The 19,253-nt window shown below is 36.9% G+C and overlaps 1 protein-coding gene across 44 annotated transcripts in view; it reads left to right on the top strand.

The window, feature by feature from the left end:
• The window catches only part of EZH2 (enhancer of zeste 2 polycomb repressive complex 2 subunit), a 76,630-nt gene that overhangs the window by 34,266 nt on the left and 23,111 nt on the right, over window positions 1-19,253 (top strand). For 14 of the 44 annotated variants that reach the window (XR_010159039.1, XR_010159037.1, XR_010159036.1 and 11 more), the window contains 3 exons: window positions 3,132-3,255; window positions 3,806-3,934; window positions 16,964-17,080. Coding sequence is in view for 30 of the 44 variants with exons in the window: in XM_063815740.1 (XP_063671810.1) it covers window positions 3,132-3,255; window positions 3,806-3,934; window positions 16,964-17,080 (370 nt within the window). In the remaining 14 variants the exon portion in view is untranslated. Of the gene's footprint in view, window positions 1-3,131; window positions 3,256-3,805; window positions 3,935-13,044; window positions 13,224-16,963; window positions 17,081-19,253 lie in introns of those variants that run through there. The other 30 variants (XR_010159047.1, XR_008536544.2, XR_010159046.1 and 27 more) reach the window with 7 other exon arrangements.

The raw sequence follows: 19,253 nt of genomic DNA, 5'->3' as shown, positions 1-19,253 counted from the left end.
GCATGGAAAGTCTTCCAGAATATTAGACAAGGACAGTTCTAGTACTAAAACATAAAATGCTAACTAATGTCTTCATCAAGACATAAAATATGTATCTTAAAAAATAAATTGTAGGCCAGGCGCAGTGGCTCACACCTGTAATCCCAGCACTTTGGGAGGCTGAGGCAGGTGGATCACAAGGTCAGGAGATTGAGACCATCCTGGCTAACACGGTGAAACCCTGTCTCTACTAAAAATACAAAAAATTAGCCTGGCGTGGTGGCGGGCACCGGTAGTCCCACCTACTTGGGAGGCTGAGGCAGGAGAATGGCGTGAACCCGGGAGGCAGAGCTTGCAGTGAGCGGAGATTGCACCACCGCACTCCAGCTTGGGGGACAGAGTGAGACTCCATCTCAAAAAAAAAAGAAATTGTAATAACACCCACATTATCCATCAGTGAAAACTAAACACGTTACTACCCTAGGCCTTATTGCACAGGGGTGCTACCTCCAAGGAGAAATTTGTCTAGGCAGCAGATGGACTAGAGGTGATTAGCCTATGAGCGAATGAGGCTACAGATCATTCCTTTTTATCTGATTCCTTTTCTTTCTAGTTCCTAGGCCTTGGAAGCGCTAAGTGGTCTTAAGTAATTTGCATAGAATTAGTTGAGTTCATCTGTTAACTAACTAGCAGATAGGAAGAAAACTATTGTCATGAAATTATTTAAAAAATAATAATGCTCCAGTTTCTTCTCATCTTTGATGTCCTTTGGTCCTACCTCACTGCCTTCCTAACACCATTTTCTGCTTTACCTCAAAGCTGGGGTCATCTTGAGTTTAGCCTTCTTAATCCGAGTGACTGTCAGCTTTATTCCACGTTAGCAACTCGCAGGCAAGGCCACGCTTGGAAACTTTTCACTTGGAATAGTTCTATCTTGGTGATTTCATCAGCCTTCTTTATGTCAAATACACTCAAATTCCTGCCCATTCTTATCTCTTCGTTCCCTTCAGGTCCTTAGTCCTTTTAATTTGTGACTTTCACTCTCCAGGTCCATTCTTGTTAAATGTCTGCCAGCCAGACTTTAGTTGCCCCCTGTCCAGCTTTCTCTTGCTCAGACCTAAGATTTCTTTAGGTTCTTTCTTTGCCTTTTGAAATCCAGCTCAGCTTTTAAGATTGAGTTCCTTGTTACCTTTCCTGCCATCCTTCTGCAGTTCCTAATATTCTTTTCTTTCTCCCAAAGTGCTTTTGTATAAACAGTCAGCCTTCCATATCCGTGAGTTCCAAATCCATGGATCCTGAATTCGTGGATTTAACCAGCTGCAGATAAAAAATATTCAGAAAAAAAAAAGATGGTTGCATCTGTACTGAACATGTCTGTACTGTTTTGCTTGTCATTATTTTCTAAACAATACAGTATAACAACTATTTACATGGCATTTACATTGTATTAGGGATTATAAGTAATCTAGAGGTGATTTAAAGTATATGGGAGTCTCTTATATCCCAGGAAGCCAGGTAAAAAAAAAAGTATATGGGAGGCTATGCATAGGTGATATGCAAATATTACACCACTTTATATCACGGACTTCTGAGCATCTGTGGATTTTGGTATCCGAGGGGTGTCTTGGAACCAGTTCCCCAGGGATACTGAAGTATGTCTGTCTATCTCATACTATATTTTTCCCTTTGTCTTAGGTAGACTATCAGCTCCATAGGGGCAAGGATTTAATAATATTTGTATATTCATTTTATTCAAGTTCGTATACACTGCTTGGGTCATAATATTTATTACATGCTTGAGAAAATGAATTTCTTCGCCCCTTTGTTACAGCTCTGAGTAAACAGCCATCTGCCTTCTCTGTCATCTGTTGGTGGTTGAGTATTTCTGTAGAAAGTTACCCATTGGCCTCAGGACTCTTACTCTAAATCTTCTTCTTAGGCAGTTTTCTCTGTGCATGAAGTTTTTATGTAAACAAATAGATGAAGCCTGCCCTACTCATTTATTTGCTCAAGCCAGAAAGTCACCTTCTTCTTCACTTTCCATATTTAAATCATCATTTGGTGGAATTTTGGCCTAAGCAACTCTTGAATTCACGTACTTTTCCCTGTCATTGCCAGTGTGGTGTAGAAGCCTCTGTCACCCCTTGTCGGGATGCTGTGCTGCAGCATCATCTAACGTGGTTGCAGTTATTCTTTCACTCCCTCACCGCACACCCTTTTACTTAAAACACTAAAAGTGGCTTCTCATTGTTCTTAAGATAAAGCACAAATTGTTAGTGTGGCCTGTAAAGCTTTGCATAGCCTGACAGAGAATGTCCTGCTAATAATTTGAAGGTACAGGATGATTTTAATACTTTAGGAGAAAATGTTCTAGGAAAAGACGCTTGTTTAGACTTAAGGTGAGGACTCTGCAGTATGAATTAGACATCTGGTGAACTATAAGCTGTCCCCGCATTTAAACATAATTGGTTCTGAGAGCCTGCAACTAAAGATAAGGCAGAAGAATTTACTTTGCATTTCCTGCATTCCTCTTTTCGCTTGATAGCAGAAACCCCTCATGTTAATAAAGGTGGCACAAGAGGCAAAAATACAGACTTTATCACAGTGTTTAAGGAGAGGTGCATGGTTAAGTGTGTGGGGAGAGAGTACCTTTGTACATTTTATTATATGGTGAACTATATGTTTTCTACTTTTAGTACTGTTTGTAAATTTTACTTCTTCTTGGATTTACCTTTTTCAGTTATATTATTCCATTATGCCTTGCTACTGTAACAGCTAATTTAATGATGAAAAACAGGATCTGTCTTTATATTTTCTTCCCTCCACAAATGTGGATCTCATAGAGTTAAAAACTAGGTTGTGATATAGTATAGTATACCTAATTCCTGTAATGGGATCATGTTCCTATAATATGGCTGCAATTTAGTGTAGAATTTTTGTAAATAAAAGTGTATTTTAAGTTTAACTTAAACTTTCAATGAAATGTTTTAAGGATTTAACCATGCAGCACAAATGAGCACCTTTCTGTAAATGCCAACAGTGTAATATGTGTCATTTCCTCACTGATTGTTAGTTTGCTGCGGATTAAAACACAGGTGATCATATTCAGGCTGGTTAGATTAGTGATTTTAATATGAAACCATTGCTTTTAGAATAATCATGGGCCAGACTGGGAAGAAATCTGAGAAGGGACCAGTTTGTTGGCGGAAGCGTGTAAAATCAGAGTACATGCGACTGAGACAGCTCAAGAGGTTCAGACGAGCTGATGAAGTAAAGGTATAATTTTATCTTTTGTGAAAATGAATATACAATTAAGGATAGGTTTTTTTTCCCCTCCTAAGTTCAATAAGTTTTTATTTAAAATAATTCTAGCCAAGTTTGTATTTACAATAAGATGAGTGAATACTTGGAAGCTTAGGTTCTTGATCTGTCTTAACATTATACCATGCACATTAATCAGTCTTTGTTTAGTATACTTTTATTTGCATATGCAGCTGCAGAAATGCATCCCTAAATATAAAGGGATGCATTTCATGATTTTGTTTCTAAAGTCATTGTGATTAAAAAAAAAAATACACACACACACAGTCAACAAAGAAAGGATGGCAATCGTCTCCTGTTCTCTAACCACTTGCAATAAAATAACAGATGTGGTGTTTTTGTATTATTTGAATGTGGGAAACTATAGTGTAAAATCTATATGCACCTAAGAAAATGTTCTTGATATTTTTGAGGATACACTAGATTTTTAACCTGCTTTACAGGTGTTATACATTTTCTAACAATGAACAATTTCTCCTTTCCTCTCCTTCATTTTTTTTTTAAGAGTATGTTTAGTTCCAATCGTCAGAAAATTTTGGAAAGAACGGAAATCTTAAACCAAGAATGGAAACAGCGAAGGATACAGCCTGTGCACATCCTGACTTCTGTGAGCTCATTGCGCGGGACTAGGGAGGTTGGTTAACATAACATGTTGTAGTAATTATCATCACCTTTTGGTTTATGCTATTGGAACATTTGTTTGCTTATTGGGAGGAAATCATTGACCTCAGGGTGTCCATCTTTTTATTGCTATTTCTTTTTAATGTGCAACTGTTAATGGCTGCTGTAGATCACACTATTAGCTATTCCTATAACAGAGTTCTAAGTGTTTGGAATATACTTTGAACTAGGTAGATGCCTAGATTTTATAAGAATGTTGATTTAAAAAAAAAAGCTTTTAAATCAAATACTCTTTAATGTCCTCATCAGATCACTATTTAGAGCAAGGTTTTCTGACTCACTGTTGTAACCCCAATTTGAATTAGCCATGTGGTAAGAAATGTTTTAATATTCATGGACAAGAAAGCTTTTTATTATATATTTTGTTCAAAGGCTAAGCCTCTCTATAAGAATTTTTAAATTTCGTGTTGAGAGATTGGAATTTCTTTTTCTATAGTACTTTCTGAACGAGCTAGCTCTTAATTACTCCAAGAGTTTCCTATTTTCAAAGAAAGGCAGTAAATCTATGGTAGAATCTATAATTAAATATCCCGTTAAAACATGATTGCAGCAAGATGAGAAGAAAATGGCAAAAGTCTAAATAGCTTAGGCATTTCTGTTTTTAAGTGCCTGTGTTGTACAGAAAGACATGGCATAGGATATTTAAAGGGGAGTTGAAGCAAAAGGGGAAAGAGTGAGTTGGAATTAAAATTACACTATGTAGTAGATTGTTTATCTGAATGTCTAAATATGGGAAGCACCTAAACAATGGAATTTGTTTTAAGATAATTTTTCAACGAGTAGCCATTTTTAATATAACATTATTGTAACAAGCAACAATTTGCTATTGTATGAGGCCTTCTGGAGATTGTGTGACATATGAGCTTCAAAGACTTGTCAGTGATATCCCAGTAGCAACAGACATAATCCTAATGCAGATTTTAGTGATATTCTGGTGGTCTTGATGGTGACACTTGGAATGATTCTTAGTCATTTATGCGTTTTGTTAGGTGACACCTCTGTAAAGCTCTGACTTATAATTGTATAAATATTGATTATACACTGACACTTTCCTCCTCATCTGGTACAGGCCAGAGCCTAGATGTTAGAGGTCAGTGGCATGGGGGAAAGGGATTCTTTTTGATGCCCATCAGAACGTTCTTAAAGGGAATAAGGATGGGGCTTTTAAGTAATTGCTTTGAAAGTTTTTATCTGGTGACCTTTTAGAAATGTTGAATTGAAAGAAAAACCTCATTTTCTCTCTGGAGGAATAAATCTTAGAAATTTGGAGAAATTAGGTAGATTCACATGGAAAACTTATTTTTGCCACCCATTATGAATCTCAGAATGCTACCAAAAGCCTAACTTAGGTTTATAATAAAAGTCAACAGCAATAATGAATTGTGTCACTGTGCTAGGTACTTTGTACACATTACCTCTTTTAATCTTCATGATAAGGAAGGAGTATTACACTTTTTTTTTTTTTAATCCAGGCAAGGAAACTGAGCCTTAGAAGCATTTAGTCAGTTTGCCTGCTCTAATGATCTGATGTGGGCCCAGAAGAGCACACTTTGCTCAGACACATGAAGTATTAGTGAAGTACATTATTGACATACAACTTGAATTGCTGATAGTATATTTGGCATTAAATTTAAGAGTATTGTTTGTTCAAGTGGATATTTACTAATTGAAATTTTCTTTTAATTTTGTCAAATGGAGACAAGTCGTTGAATATAAAGATACCTAATGTTCGTGAGTTTATGTGAAAAATTGTGAGAAGAAATCAGCATTTTAATAAAACAAAATTGTTTTCTAAAGTTAGTACTTCCACAGTACCACACACACACGCAGATTGAGAATAAACATTTTCACAGAATATGGGGGAAAAGGAGGAAAATAATCCCCAGCCTTAGGAATTCAGTTTTTGTTGCATAGAACTCTGACCTGATTAAGGTCAGTCATTTTTTTGTTGCTGGTGTTGGTAGCTGATCCTGCTTCAGATGATCCATCTATTATTTCCCCTTCCCCCTTTTTAAACCATCACCACTGACTTTTAGAAGCGAGAGTTTATATCGTTTGTGATAAGCTTCTTGGTGTTGTCACAATAAATCGTAAAGCTTTAGGGCTAAAAAGGACTGTAGTGGTCTCATGGTCCAACCTCCTGACTTTTCAGATGAGAATATATCCCTGTTTATTTTTTCTTTCGTTTAAGCATTTCCATCTACATATTATTTCTTTTATATATTTGAAAGATTCTAGTCTGAAGTAGGTCAGGTAGGGAGGAGAAAATAAAAGTGATTCTTGTTTGGCAAAGACTTTCCTAGTGGTAGGCTTGGCAGAATTTCAGACTGCAGTATTGATTCAAACACGTAAAGTCTATAGCATTCAACATTTGAAGTGCCATTATAGCATTGTTTTAATTAACTGCTTGCTTTTATAAGCTAATTATATGTAAGTGCTGGTGTCTTCAATTTAAATCCTCTGCAGCATGACAAATCAATGACAATTTTTAGTTCGTCAGGTCTTAAACTTATACTCCCATTTGTAGTTGTAGAAGTGGATATACTCAGTTTGAAAATGACTGATTTTCTCCAAGTTATTTTGGTAAAGAATGTCTGACAAAAGTTTACTGAAGTGAGTGCTTTAGATGCTGACTTCAGGTCAGGGAGCTCTGCATTTGAACCCAAAGACCACATCTCTAGTATGTGGTTTTCTTACTGTGTGTGGTTTTGTTTTGTTTTTGTGACAGGGTCTTGCTCTGTTGCCTAGGCTGGAGTGCAGTGGTACAATCACAGCAGCCTTGATCTCCCGGGCTCAGGCGATCCTCTCACCTCAGCCTCCTGAGTAGCTAGGACTACAGTCACACGCCACCACATCGGGCTAATTTTTTTTTTTTTTTGAGACGGAGTTTCGTTCTTGTTGCCCAGGCTGGAGTGCAGTGGTACAGTCTCGGCTCACTGCAACCTCTGCCTCCCAGGTTCAAGCGATTATCCTGCCTCAGCCTCCTGAGTAGCTGGGATTACAGGCATATGCCACCATGCCCGGCTAGTTTTTGTATTTTTAGTAGAGATGGGGTTTCATCATTTTGGTCAGGCTGGTCTTGAACTCCTGACCTCAGGTGATCCACCCACCTTGGCCTCCCAAAGTGCCGGGATTACAAGTGTGAGCCACCGAGCACATCGGGCTAATTTTTTTGTATTATTTTGTAGAGACAGGGTCATACCATGTTTTCCAGGCTGGTCTTGAACTCCTGGGCTCAAGCAATCCATCTGCCTTGGCCTCCCAAAGTACTGGGATTACAGGTGTGAGTCACCATACCCGTCCCTTAATGTGTTTTTAAGATACTTTAGGGCAACTCTTTTTTTTTTGTTTTTGAGATTATAGAACCTAAGCATTATTGTTCATAGAATTTTAATACAGAATGTGTTTACTTTTAAAAAACACTTCTGACTTTTTGAAGACAGTGACTATATCTGTTTTACGTTTATTTCTTTTATTCTTAAGTTAATCTTTTAAAGAAGCATCCAGCTTCACACTGTCATTAATCAATACATATAGGTCAAGGGATGTACATTTTATTCCCATAAGATGTCACTGTTAGTCAAGAAATTGTTACTAGGTGACTTTCATAACTTTGTCTTGTCAACCAGTAATAACTATGTTCTGTAGGTCTTCAAATTGGTAGTTGTATTCTTCATTGTGTCTCTTTTTCCATTTTTAATGAAGAAACTGGTTTAAGAGTTACTCTTGAGGTTCTCATTAATGTATTTCTTTTTCGTACATCTGCCCATTTCTTGCTGATAATCACAAGACACTTCTCCTTCACTGACTTCATATCAAAATGTTTTCTACTGTATGTGTTATGACTGAAAGAGAGGTTTGCTTAGATAATGCCTGTCTTCTGGGCAAATGGTATGATTAGTTTAGTAATTTAATCCATCTTGCCAATATACATTTCTAGATTCCCAGGAGAATATAATGTTCTTGTAAGAGTTTTGTATCTTGTTTACTAATGAAAAGAGAGAATATGGTGTATATTCTTGGGGCTTCAGAATGTCTAATAGAAGCAGCATCAGAAGGGGATCATGGTCCTCATATGAAGAATTTAAAAACTGTTGGACTTTTAAATATTTACAGATTTGCTCTTTGTAGTAATATTTGAAATGATTTTAAGTTCATTGCTTAGCATTTGATATTAGCAGATTTTTTGGGGGGGAGAAGCTTCTATCAAAATAATGTGTAAATTATTTTGTATGTTGGCAGTTTGGACTTAACATTTTTGTTGAAGGAGAAGAAAAATACCTGTTACATGTAAACACTCGATTGCATTTTTTATTGATTTAGTAATGAAGTTCCTTCAGTTAATTGTAAATGAAAATTTAGTCACTGTTTACAAAGAAAAAATAATATCCTAGTGTATTTCATGTATAATTTAGTGTACTTTACTCAGATACATTCTTTGAGTGTAGTAACATGGTTTCTTTATACATTGCAGGATTATAGGCCCTATAGGTTTAGATTCTCATGAACCTTTTGAGCAAATATGGCAGAAAGCTGGTCACTTTTCTCATGTCTTTGAATTAAGTGGATGGCTCTTCAAGTGTCTGTCTTACTCTTAGTCTGAACATATACACTCATTCTTATTGCCTCAAGGAAGTGGTCTCTGAGTTGCTTTCTGTAGCTCCTTGCCTCTTTTAACTATTATTGGTATTTACTTGGAGAGTTGAGTCTTGTTAGGTTAACTGTCAGTCGTTCCCACCTGTATAACTTGTAAATCCATGCAGCCTTTGCTTTCTTTCTGGCTTTATTTAGGCTGAAATAGATGTAACATTTCTTAAATGATCATATAAGGATTTTTTTTTCCTTTTGAGCAGAAACTAATATAAGCATTTTATGCTTTTCCAAAGGGTTAGCTTAAAAAAAAAGTCATTTGTGATATTTGAGTTCATATAGCATCATATATTAAATACATGTCATTATGTTTATATTTTAAATTTGATTATATATCTTCAGTTTAAAAGGTGAATTTTAAAAAGTCAAATTTAGGCAACTAATAAAACTAGGAGAAGTTGCTTTTCATTTGTAGTTTTTCTCCTAGAATATTGTATATATAGTTTGTGTTTTATAAATTACTGTTATAAAGATCATGTATCTTCCCCAAATGCAAAACCGAGTTCTGACAACTATTTAAAAATAAAACAACAAATCCAGACAAACAAAAGTGCTTGGTTAATCTGGAACGTTAGAAATTGTTTTATTCTCTGAAGAAACAAGAAAATTGCATTAGACCGAGGACTTTTGCCATAATTTAGCTTTATAATAGGGATTGACTTAAATTTACTCCTTAGGATTCTGTCTTACCTTCTCTTAGCAGATTTTATAAAAGAATATCACTTGAGTAACATTTTGGAAAGGCTGGGCAGATTTCATAAGCTACCCAACAAGGCAGTTTTATACTAGCTAATGTGACTACCTGTTGGGCTAATGAAACTAGTTTAAAAGTTTTATCTTTTTCTCTCCACTGAACAGATCATTGTAAAATGATTATTGTAAAAATTTAGATAACACAGAAATAGGTAAAACAGAAAGCAAAAGTCCCTGTAGTCCAACTGCTCTGGCTTTTATTCTTTCAGATTTCATTTTCTATATATACTAGGAGGTTAATAATATTTTATTTTTAAAAATTATTGGCCAGATACACATCCTTTCCATTTTGGGCCATCACTTTACAACCTCTGTCCAGATTTTCATTCTTTTAAAAAATATGTAGTGTTTGACATTATGGATATACCATAATTTATTGCCCCATTCTTGATGGACATTTAGATTTTTAATTTTTACTTTTGCAATCAGTGCTGTACTGAACTTTATATACATCCTTGCATCTTTTGAGTAATTCTGTAGAAGTTCCTACAAATAGAATTATTAGATCAAGATGATACGCATGTTTAAAAATTTAGCAGATATTACCAAATGCACCCTCAAAAGTTTTACATTACACCCCCACCAGCTGTTTATGGAATGTCTGTTTACCTATATTCTCAACACAATATTATCAATCTTAATCTTCAGTCCAATAGGTAAAACATTGTTAGAATTGGTTATACCGTGTCTTAATTATTCAGTGAAGTTAAATGTCAGTTACTGTTTGTTTATATTTGTGAATTGGCTGTTACAGTGTTGGATCTTGTGCAATTAGGTTGGGCTTTTCTTATGATTCATAAGGACTTTTTGTATATTACAAATACTAGTTTTGGCTGGGTGCAGTGGCTCACGCCTGTAATCCCAGCACTTTGGGAGGCCAAGGTGGGCAGACCTTTTGAGATCAGGAATTCTAGACCACCCTGACCAACATGGTGAAAGCCCATCTTTACTAAAAATACAAAAAAATTAGCTGGGCATGGTGGTGTGCGCCTGTAGTCCCAGCTACTTGGGAGGCTGAGGCAGGAGAATGCCTTGAACCCAGGAGGCAGAGGTTTCAGTGAGCCGAGATCACAAGACTCAATCTCAAAAAAACAAAAAACAAAAAAAAATAGTTTTTTTTGTCATATGTTTTGCAGATTCTCCCCCCCCCCCCCCATTTTGATGTTATTTCTGGTATATCTTGGTTATACAGTTCTTTTTCTTTTAATTTTTGTCTTTCTTAAAGGTTCCAAAAGTCTTTCTTCACTTCAAGATTATAAATTATCTACCTATCTTTCCTTTACTTCTCTGTTTTCATTTTTATATTCTAATATCATTTAACCCATCAGGAATTTCCTTTGGTGTAAAGAATGGGTAGGGGATTTGGTTTTTAATTTTGTTCTTTTTAGTTTCCTGGTTGTTTCAACACTATTTACTGAGTAATTAATGAATAGTGAGGAGCAGTTGTAAACTTGTTTTCGAAGATCAGCAGAATCAGCCTTCTTGGTTGGTGGTTCCCTGGGCAGTTCTACCACTCGAGCAAGACCTGAAGTGTTTCCCTTCAGAAACCACAGCCTGTACCATCTTGCTCACTCACCTTCCTTCCTTCCTTCCTTCCTTCCTTCCTTCCTTCCTTATTTGACAGAGTTTTGCTCTATTACCCATGCTGGAGTGCAGTGGCGTCATCTTGTCTCACCTCAACCTCTGCCTCCTGGGTTCAAGCTATTCTTGTGCCTCGGCCTCCAGAGCAGCTGGGACTACAGGCATGCACCACCACACCTGGCTAATTTTTGTATTTTAGTAAAGACAGGGTTTCACCATGTTGACCAGGCTGGTCTTGAACTCCTGACCTCAAGTGATCGGCCCACCTTGGCCTCCCAAAGTGCTGGGATTACAGGCCTGAGCCACTGCGCCTGGTCTTGCCCACTCACTTGAACCTCTACTACTTTGTAGTATTAAACCCAGATCCACTGATTTAAGCAAGGCTTCAAAACAATTTTACTGCCACAGCCTATATAAACTATAGATTTATATAATACTCTCTGTTCCATTTTAGTTGTTTTTTCCCCCAATGACAGAAATTGTTCTTTTTTCTACTCACAGGACTGTTATTGAATTAGAAATTTGAGTTTACATGTGGTGGATGAACATCACTCTTGTTACCTGCTTCATGTACTTTTTTGAGTGCTTACTACCTGTGATGATTATTCTGTTTCTGATCTCCGGTACTTAGCAAAACTGGAGTTTTTCCGCAAAGCTGCAGATGAGGGAATGATTTACCTTAACAGCCCTTCAGGATTTTAACCTAGGATTAAGTAGGTTTGCATGTTTGTGATTCCTTTCATTCAGGGCCCGGCTTCTGAAGGTAGGATGCGAGGAAGAGCTTTAAGGATCTAAATTTCCTCCCAGCCTGAGCAACATAGTGAGATCCCATCTCAATAAAAAATAAAAAAATTAGCCAGATGTGGTGACACGTACTTGTAGTCCCAGCTACTCGGGAGGCTGAGGTGAGATAATCATTTGAGCCCAGGAGTTTGAGGCTGCAGTGAGCCATGATTGCACCACTACACTCTAACCTTGGCAACAAGAGCTAGACCCTGTCTCAAAAAAAAAAAAAAAAAGGAGTCTAAACTTCCTGATACTGTATTCCAAATGTCCTATGTTAAATGCTGTGTTATCATTCCCCGCCCCTTGGAATGTAGAAACCGTTAATTACAGGATAAAAGTGAACTGAGAAGCAAATACCCTTGTGTTGTAGGGTAGAGGTTCTTCACCCAATGTGGAATTGGTCTGTAACAAATACTGAACAACACAAACTGAAATAACTTACAATCTGATATGAATTACTCTTTTTCATTTCTTAACTCCAACACTTGATTAGTTGCTTTCATTAAATACATCTGTGTCAATATCGTAACAGGGTTTTTTCTTCCGTTTCTATTTCTGCCTCTCTCCTGTTGGAGCGACTCATTTCTTTTCAAGTGTCGTCTTCAATCTCCCTTCTCCTATTTTGCCTTCTCAACCTGATAATGAATTCACTTCCATTACTGAGCTTCTCTTTACTTTATCCAAATTTGCTATTTATCTCATTGCAGTTTTTCTTCAGTACTTACTTTGCATAAAAGTAGCCTGAACTTAAATTATATACACGGTCATTTTCACCAGAAGGGCTAATTTAAAACTTGGGCGTGTTATCTTTTCTTTCCTCAAGTCCTGCAGAATATAGGGTAGTTTCAGAAATCACCCCCAGCTTTTCTCTAGACTTGGTGACAGCTGATGCTTTCTTCTGACTCTTCCTTTCCTGGAGTGCCGACCTTCCTGCACCTTCCTCGCTGTTGTCACATGGAAAGGCTACAGGATGTTAGACAATGTCAACAGTTTACTGTGTCTCTGGCATGAAATAAATGGACCAACCAGTATCTGAGAATATTTTTTACTTGGCTAATTGATTGTATGTTTTCCCCTACTATATGGAAGTTGGACTTAGCCTTTCTCATGTTAAAGATTATGCAGAGGCAGGACGGCCATGGCTGTTGTCTTTGGGATGTCCACTGTAAAATGGGGAGTCATACCTACCTCACAGGGTAGTTGTGAAATTTCAAAAAAGCTAACTTTGGTAAAGTCTCTAGCACAGTGCTTGGCACATAGTAGGGTGTGTTAATTTCTTTCCCTTCCCTGCAGGCCATTCACCTGCTCTTCCCTCTACGATTTTCCATAACACAGTTTTTACTTGGAACCAGCCTTCTGCCAAGAGTCTCAGTTTGGTTGTGTACTCCTACAACTACTATTTTTGGCTTGACTTCCCTCTCCAGCTCCCAGTGGTCCAGCCACACAGTCGCCTATTGTACCAGCTGGTTGATGTAAGTCTATCCATCCTCAGAGGAACCTGGTTACTTACCAGTAAGCTGTGTTTCTCTGAAAATGTAGCATCCTTGGTAATGAATCTAGTCCCCCCCATCCCCCTTTTTTTTAAACCATTGATGATGAATCATCTCTAACTTCCTTGTGTGATCCTCAAGTTGGAACTGGAATTAGAGAATCTAATTTGTTGATAAAGGTCTCCTAGTAAGTTCCTGAGTCCAGGACACATGGCTCTGACCAGGTGAAATGTGGAGACCCATGAGGTAAAAACTCTTTTCACTACTCTGAGTGACATGAGACTTAATTATGTAAACTGTCAAGGATGATACATTTTCAAAGAAAAATAAGTTGCTGGTAAGTAACTGGGATTTTTGAGTAATTTTTCTGTAAGTCAATAAATAAGAATCCCACGTTTGTTTTCACCAACAAATGCTTTTGCATTTGAATATTTCATAAATGAAAGGAATATGGTTGTTAGTTACGGTTAATAGTAAAGAATGGGATAGGTTTCTAGATACTAGAAATACAATGAGGTGGGGGTAGACCATCAGTTTTCTAAATAGGTGCTCTCTTAGCTTGAAACAGAAATTGAAGTCTCCATTAGAGAAAATCATCAAGTGTAGTCTGTTCATTCCAGAAACATTTTTTGAGTGCCTACTGTTTTTTTGAGACACTGTGCTGAGTATCGTTTCAAGACAGAGGTGAAGCCACACTTGGCTCAGCTGCTTTTGCCCTCAGAGAGCTTATTTCTTGTCTCTTAGTGACTCTCGCATGACTCAGAACTGAGGCGATGGGATACTGGGGTATGACAGAGGTATGGGACTGGAAGTAGTACGTAGTGCTGCAGCCTGTGCCTTAATATTTTCTGTGCTTCCATAAGTTCTTTCTGTTAATGGGAAAAATCAGCTGACTTCATTCAGAATTTGCAGAGTATTTGCTGTATCACTAGAGCAACCATAGATGAAGCAAAGCCAATGCTCCTTCTTTGTCATAGTTGAAAACTCATTCTCTAACCCTTATGTGCGACTTTGGAGTTAGGTGTTAAAGCAGGTGAATAAGTCAGAGTCGGAGAGGCAGCCCACTCCCCATTAAGCTTTAAAAGCACTTCTTCCTTCAGAAGCCGCAGAATTAATTTATTCCTGCCAAATGTAAAAAAAAATCGGAATTTTTTTTTTTTTTAAGAAATGAAAATTGTTTTGTACTTTGTCACTGGATAGTTTTTGATACTATCAGTATCAGTGATTATATTCAGTATATTCAGTAATTATAAGCACCTCCACTCCCAAATTTACCCAGTTAAGTAGAAAGAAGGAAAGAAGACTTGGTAGTATTAATAAGTTGTTGTTGGAGGAGATGCTCCTATTACATTATGTCTCTATTTTCTTTTTTCTTTTCTTTTTTTTTTTTTTTTTGAGGCGGGGTCTCCCGTTGTCACCCAGGCTGGAGTGCAGTGGTGCTGATCACGACTTACTGCAGCCTTTGTCACCCAGGCTCAAGTGATCCTCCCACCTCAGCCCCTCAAGTAGCTGGGACTACAGGCACGTGCTACCTTGCTGGGCTAATTTTTTGTGTGTTTTTAGTAGAGACAGGGTTTCCCCATGTTGCCCAGGCTGGTCTTGAACTTCTGGGCTCAAGCGATCTGCCCGTCTTGGCCTGCCAAAGTGCTGAGATTATACGCTTGAGCCACTGTGCCCAGCCATGTCTCTGTTTTATATAGTAAATACTGCATGGCTGTAATTGTTATTTTACCCCATGAGCATTGCAAGGGCAAGAACTACAGTGCAGTAATTAATTAAGCTCACGGGTGTTGCAGTCAGACTTTAAATCCAGGTTTTAATCCTGGTTTTGTAATTTGCTACCTTTCTGACTAGACAAATTGTATAACTTCTCTGAACCTCAGTGTCCTCATTTGTGAAGTTTTGATGCTAAAACTACACCATAAGGTTGTAATGAGGAATAATTAAGATAATATATATAAGCACTTAGCACAGTGCCTGCAACATAGTACGTGCTCAATAAATGTTAACTGCTGTTTTTATTGGATTATTGGATGGATGGATGGAGGATTGTATCAGAGGCCAAATAGCAGGAAGGGGAAAGATTGTGGGCTCTGGAGTGTTAGTAAACTGTTCACACCTTCTTGTTTACTCGAGTTAAGAGCCTTATTAGTATTATTACCTTTATCTTTGCCTTTTTGGAAAGCAAATTAATAGATGAATCACTGTCACAGTTCTTCCTAACTACTCCATCCTTAAACCTTTACTTCCACTAAGGAAGGAATTATTTTTGTGCTGCAGTGACTGTGATGATTGAGAGATTATCCCACTGGCCTGATGCAACCCAATGCTGAGGGTCAGGTGTGGCCCATATGCCAGATTTCTACTCTGAATTTCACCACACCTAGTTCTGCTATTTTTAAGACATTTTAAATAAAAAATTTAAACATTTAATATGTATGTGTGTGTATATATATATATATATATGATTTTTCGGTTTCATTTTACTACACTTCTTTTTTGCTCTATTTTCATTGATTGTGGATTATGAATGTATGTCTAGGATATTTTTGAGAAGGCTCTGGAGGACTTACACCTGGGCAGTAGTACTCTTTAAGGAATCTCGGATTCGTAGACAGGGTGGAAAGTGCTGTGGTTATTTGGGCACAGAGTTATACCATATTTCAGAGAATCAAAGATGCAAAATTTTTCACATTTTAACATTGGAAACCAACATGCATCTTAGAATCACTGTGATAAGAATGGATTATACCTTTGTTTAGTTGGCAGCATTTTTTCTTAGTGATACAGAAGATAATGATGTACCTTGAAATCGCTGTCATCATAGATTGTATGAAATATGGTGTTTCAAGGGACTATGTGCACTGACACATTTTAGCAATATGGTATCATGGCAATATAAGGAGCGGGAAGAGCAGGGGCTCCAGAGTCAGGCTTTTGGAGTTTACATTCTAGCCCGAGAACCATGCGCAACTTTGGGCAAGCTACTTATCCTTTCTTTTCTATAGTTTTCTCACCTGTAAAATGGGGGCTAAGAGTAGTACCCATCTTACAGTGTTGTAATGAGGATTAAATAGAAGACATGTAATGTGTTTAAAATAGCCTAGCACATAGAAAGTACTTAGTAATCAGCTAATATTATTAATTCAGAGATTACAGTTTTGCAGAATAGATTTGAATTTACTTTGTTGTGATTGAAACACAAACCCATTACCCTTAATATTTATGTATCATCTGATAATATCAGCAATTGACACTTAGATTTTTAAAAAGGAAGATAAAGATAAGGAAGATTAACCTAACAAGTTTTCTTATTAAGTAAGATTTAAGTGGCTTATTTGGTATACATGTTACTATTCTGTGTGGTTGGAATGTAAGAGAAATGAAGGATGAGCTAGGAAATAAATGTATAGGAAAAGCATGGAGCAGTTAATCAGATCGCTGAATCTCATATAAGTACAGTTTTTGATTCTTACTGATATTGGTAAGTATGGGAAGGGTTGGAGGTTTTGAAAATTTGGAAAATTTGAAGCATTTTTGCACCCTAAGTAAAAGAAAAGAGAGAATCCTATTTGGTTTATATGACCACTTTACTGTCCTAGGTAAGGACTTTTTTTTCAAAATTAAATATTTAGGTAGGCAGCATCTCTTTACAATATGATGGCTACAGCTTAAGGTTGTCCTTTTATTCTTAAGAGTCAATTTTATTTTTTCTGTTTTAGTGTTCGGTGACCAGTGACTTGGATTTTCCAACACAAGTCATCCCATTAAAGACTCTGAATGCAGTTGCTTCAGTACCCATAATGTATTCTTGGTCTCCCCTACAGCAGAATTTTATGGTATGTAAATAAGATATCTTCTGCTTATTTGATAATAACTTATTTGAAGTAAAAAAGCATAGATAATTTTATTGTCAAGGTGAATCAAGACAGTATAAATTCTAAAAAGCTATCAAAATAACACTTGAAGTAATTTTTAAAAATTGATTAATGTAGTTTTTTTAAGGCCTGTGCAGTATTACTCTTTTCCTATACTCTCCAAAGGAAAAGTGTTCAGCAGTAACCATACCTAGGATTAAAAATATTTAAAAGATGGGCTGGGCATTGTGGCTCATGCCTGTAATCCCAGCACTTTGGGAGGCTGAGGCAGATGGATTACTTGAGTCTGGGAATTGGAGATCCACCTGGGCAATATGGCAAAACGCTGTGTCCTCAAAACAAAAATTAGCTGGGTGTGGCGCATGTCTGTAGTCCCAAGCTACTCAGGAGGCTGAGGTGGAAGGATGGCTTGAGGGAGGCGGAGGTTGTAGTGAGCTGAGATTGTGCCATTGCACTCTAGCTTGGGTGACAGCCAGACCCTGTCTCAAAAAAACAAAAGGAATGAAGCTTATAGTTCTTATCCTTAAAAAAGTCAGTGTCCTGTAATCTAAGTCTGACTTTGAGTTTTTGTTAATTGAGAACTTATTATTTAAAACAATTTTAGGTAGCATTTTATTGTGATAATGTACATTATGGTGTAAAATTCATAGGGCTTGTAAAACATGAGCTGAAACATAGTTCCATTGCTAACTCTGACGCAGCAGCTTTTGTAATAAAATGCTAAAGAGAAACTGAAGCATGTGTTCTTGACTTGTATTGCTAAATAAAAAATATATAGTTGTATTACTTAATTGATATATAAAGTGGGAAGGCTAATAAAATGTTGATAGAAGTCCTTGGTGAACCTGCTTTAGGGAAGTTTTTAGTAACTTTTATACTTTGTACAGTAGAGTCTCAACTTCAGTTACTCTTCTGTAGTTGTATAAATTTGAGTGTAGTTTGAGAATTACATTGCATGACCTTGAGGGAAGTTTCATGTTTTCACAGACTGAAATTCTGGAAGAATATATTATTTAAATTTGTCATTAAATATAATTTATGAATCACCCATGGATTTTGCTGGTCTAGCCTGGGTGACAGAGCCAGACCCTGTCTGATTTTGCTGACCAAAGCAGATTAGGCACACAATCTTTATTGTAACTAAGGTACGTTTTGGAGAGCAGGATGATGTGGATATGATTGAAAAGACAAAATATCTAAGTGTCACTTGATTTTGGCTTAGATAGAAAGAAATCAACCCCTAGTTTAAATGAGATTAGTGCAAGTGAAATGAGATGAAAACAGGCCTCTAGTGTGTACATAAGCTTGAATTTGAATATATGAATACATTAAAACCTGCATTTTAATTATATGCTCCTTTTATCCCGCTTTTTCTTTTCCTTGTCTGTCTACGGTACTGTTATCTTTATGAACTCTCCAGTTGTCCTAAATTTGTTACCTAGGGATTATTTGAGATTTTTTCCACATTTCCTGGCTGCTACTAGTCCTGTGTGTGGCCTTTCCCAGCGTGTTCTTCCCTGTGGGCCACGATCATAGTGCCGGGCCGAGCCTACGCCATCTCACCCTTTAAAGAGCTTCTGTGTCCTCCCAGTCAGGCATAGCCAGTCCATTCTGCTTATTAGAATTATCTTTCTAAAATTCTGTTTTCAACCAATACTCTTTTCAAAGGCCTCTTAAGACTTAGACTTGTCTTCACTTGGAATTAGTCTCTTTAAACATGTACTTCAGAACTGTCCAGTCTTTATCTATAACTGCTGTCATTTTTATTCTTCATTGAAAATGCTCTTCCTCCTATGAATGTCAACTTTCTTTACCTTGTATGCTTAAGTATTCTATTCTGTCTTAACTTTTGTTTGATTGGCTATTCTTCTTTCTTCTCTGTTGTCTTCCAAAGCTTGATAAAAACTCATCTATCATCTTTACTAGCACTGTCAACTTTGATATTCATCTCATTCATCTAAATATTGAAATATTTTATGTTTTTGTAGAATGTTCTTATTTTACATATAAGTACATATCCTTTTGGCATAAACTTTAATGGACTATCAATACTTTGTATCCCTAGAATTTTATTATATTGGATGTCTTACTTTTTTTTTTCATTTTACCTTAAACTATTACAAGTTAGTGGCTG

Source organism: Pan troglodytes, chromosome 6 (assembly GCF_028858775.2).
Source record: "Pan troglodytes isolate AG18354 chromosome 6, NHGRI_mPanTro3-v2.0_pri, whole genome shotgun sequence".
NCBI lineage: Eukaryota > Metazoa > Chordata > Mammalia > Primates > Hominidae > Pan > Pan troglodytes.
This window is presented reverse-complemented; position numbering and strand designations above follow the sequence as displayed.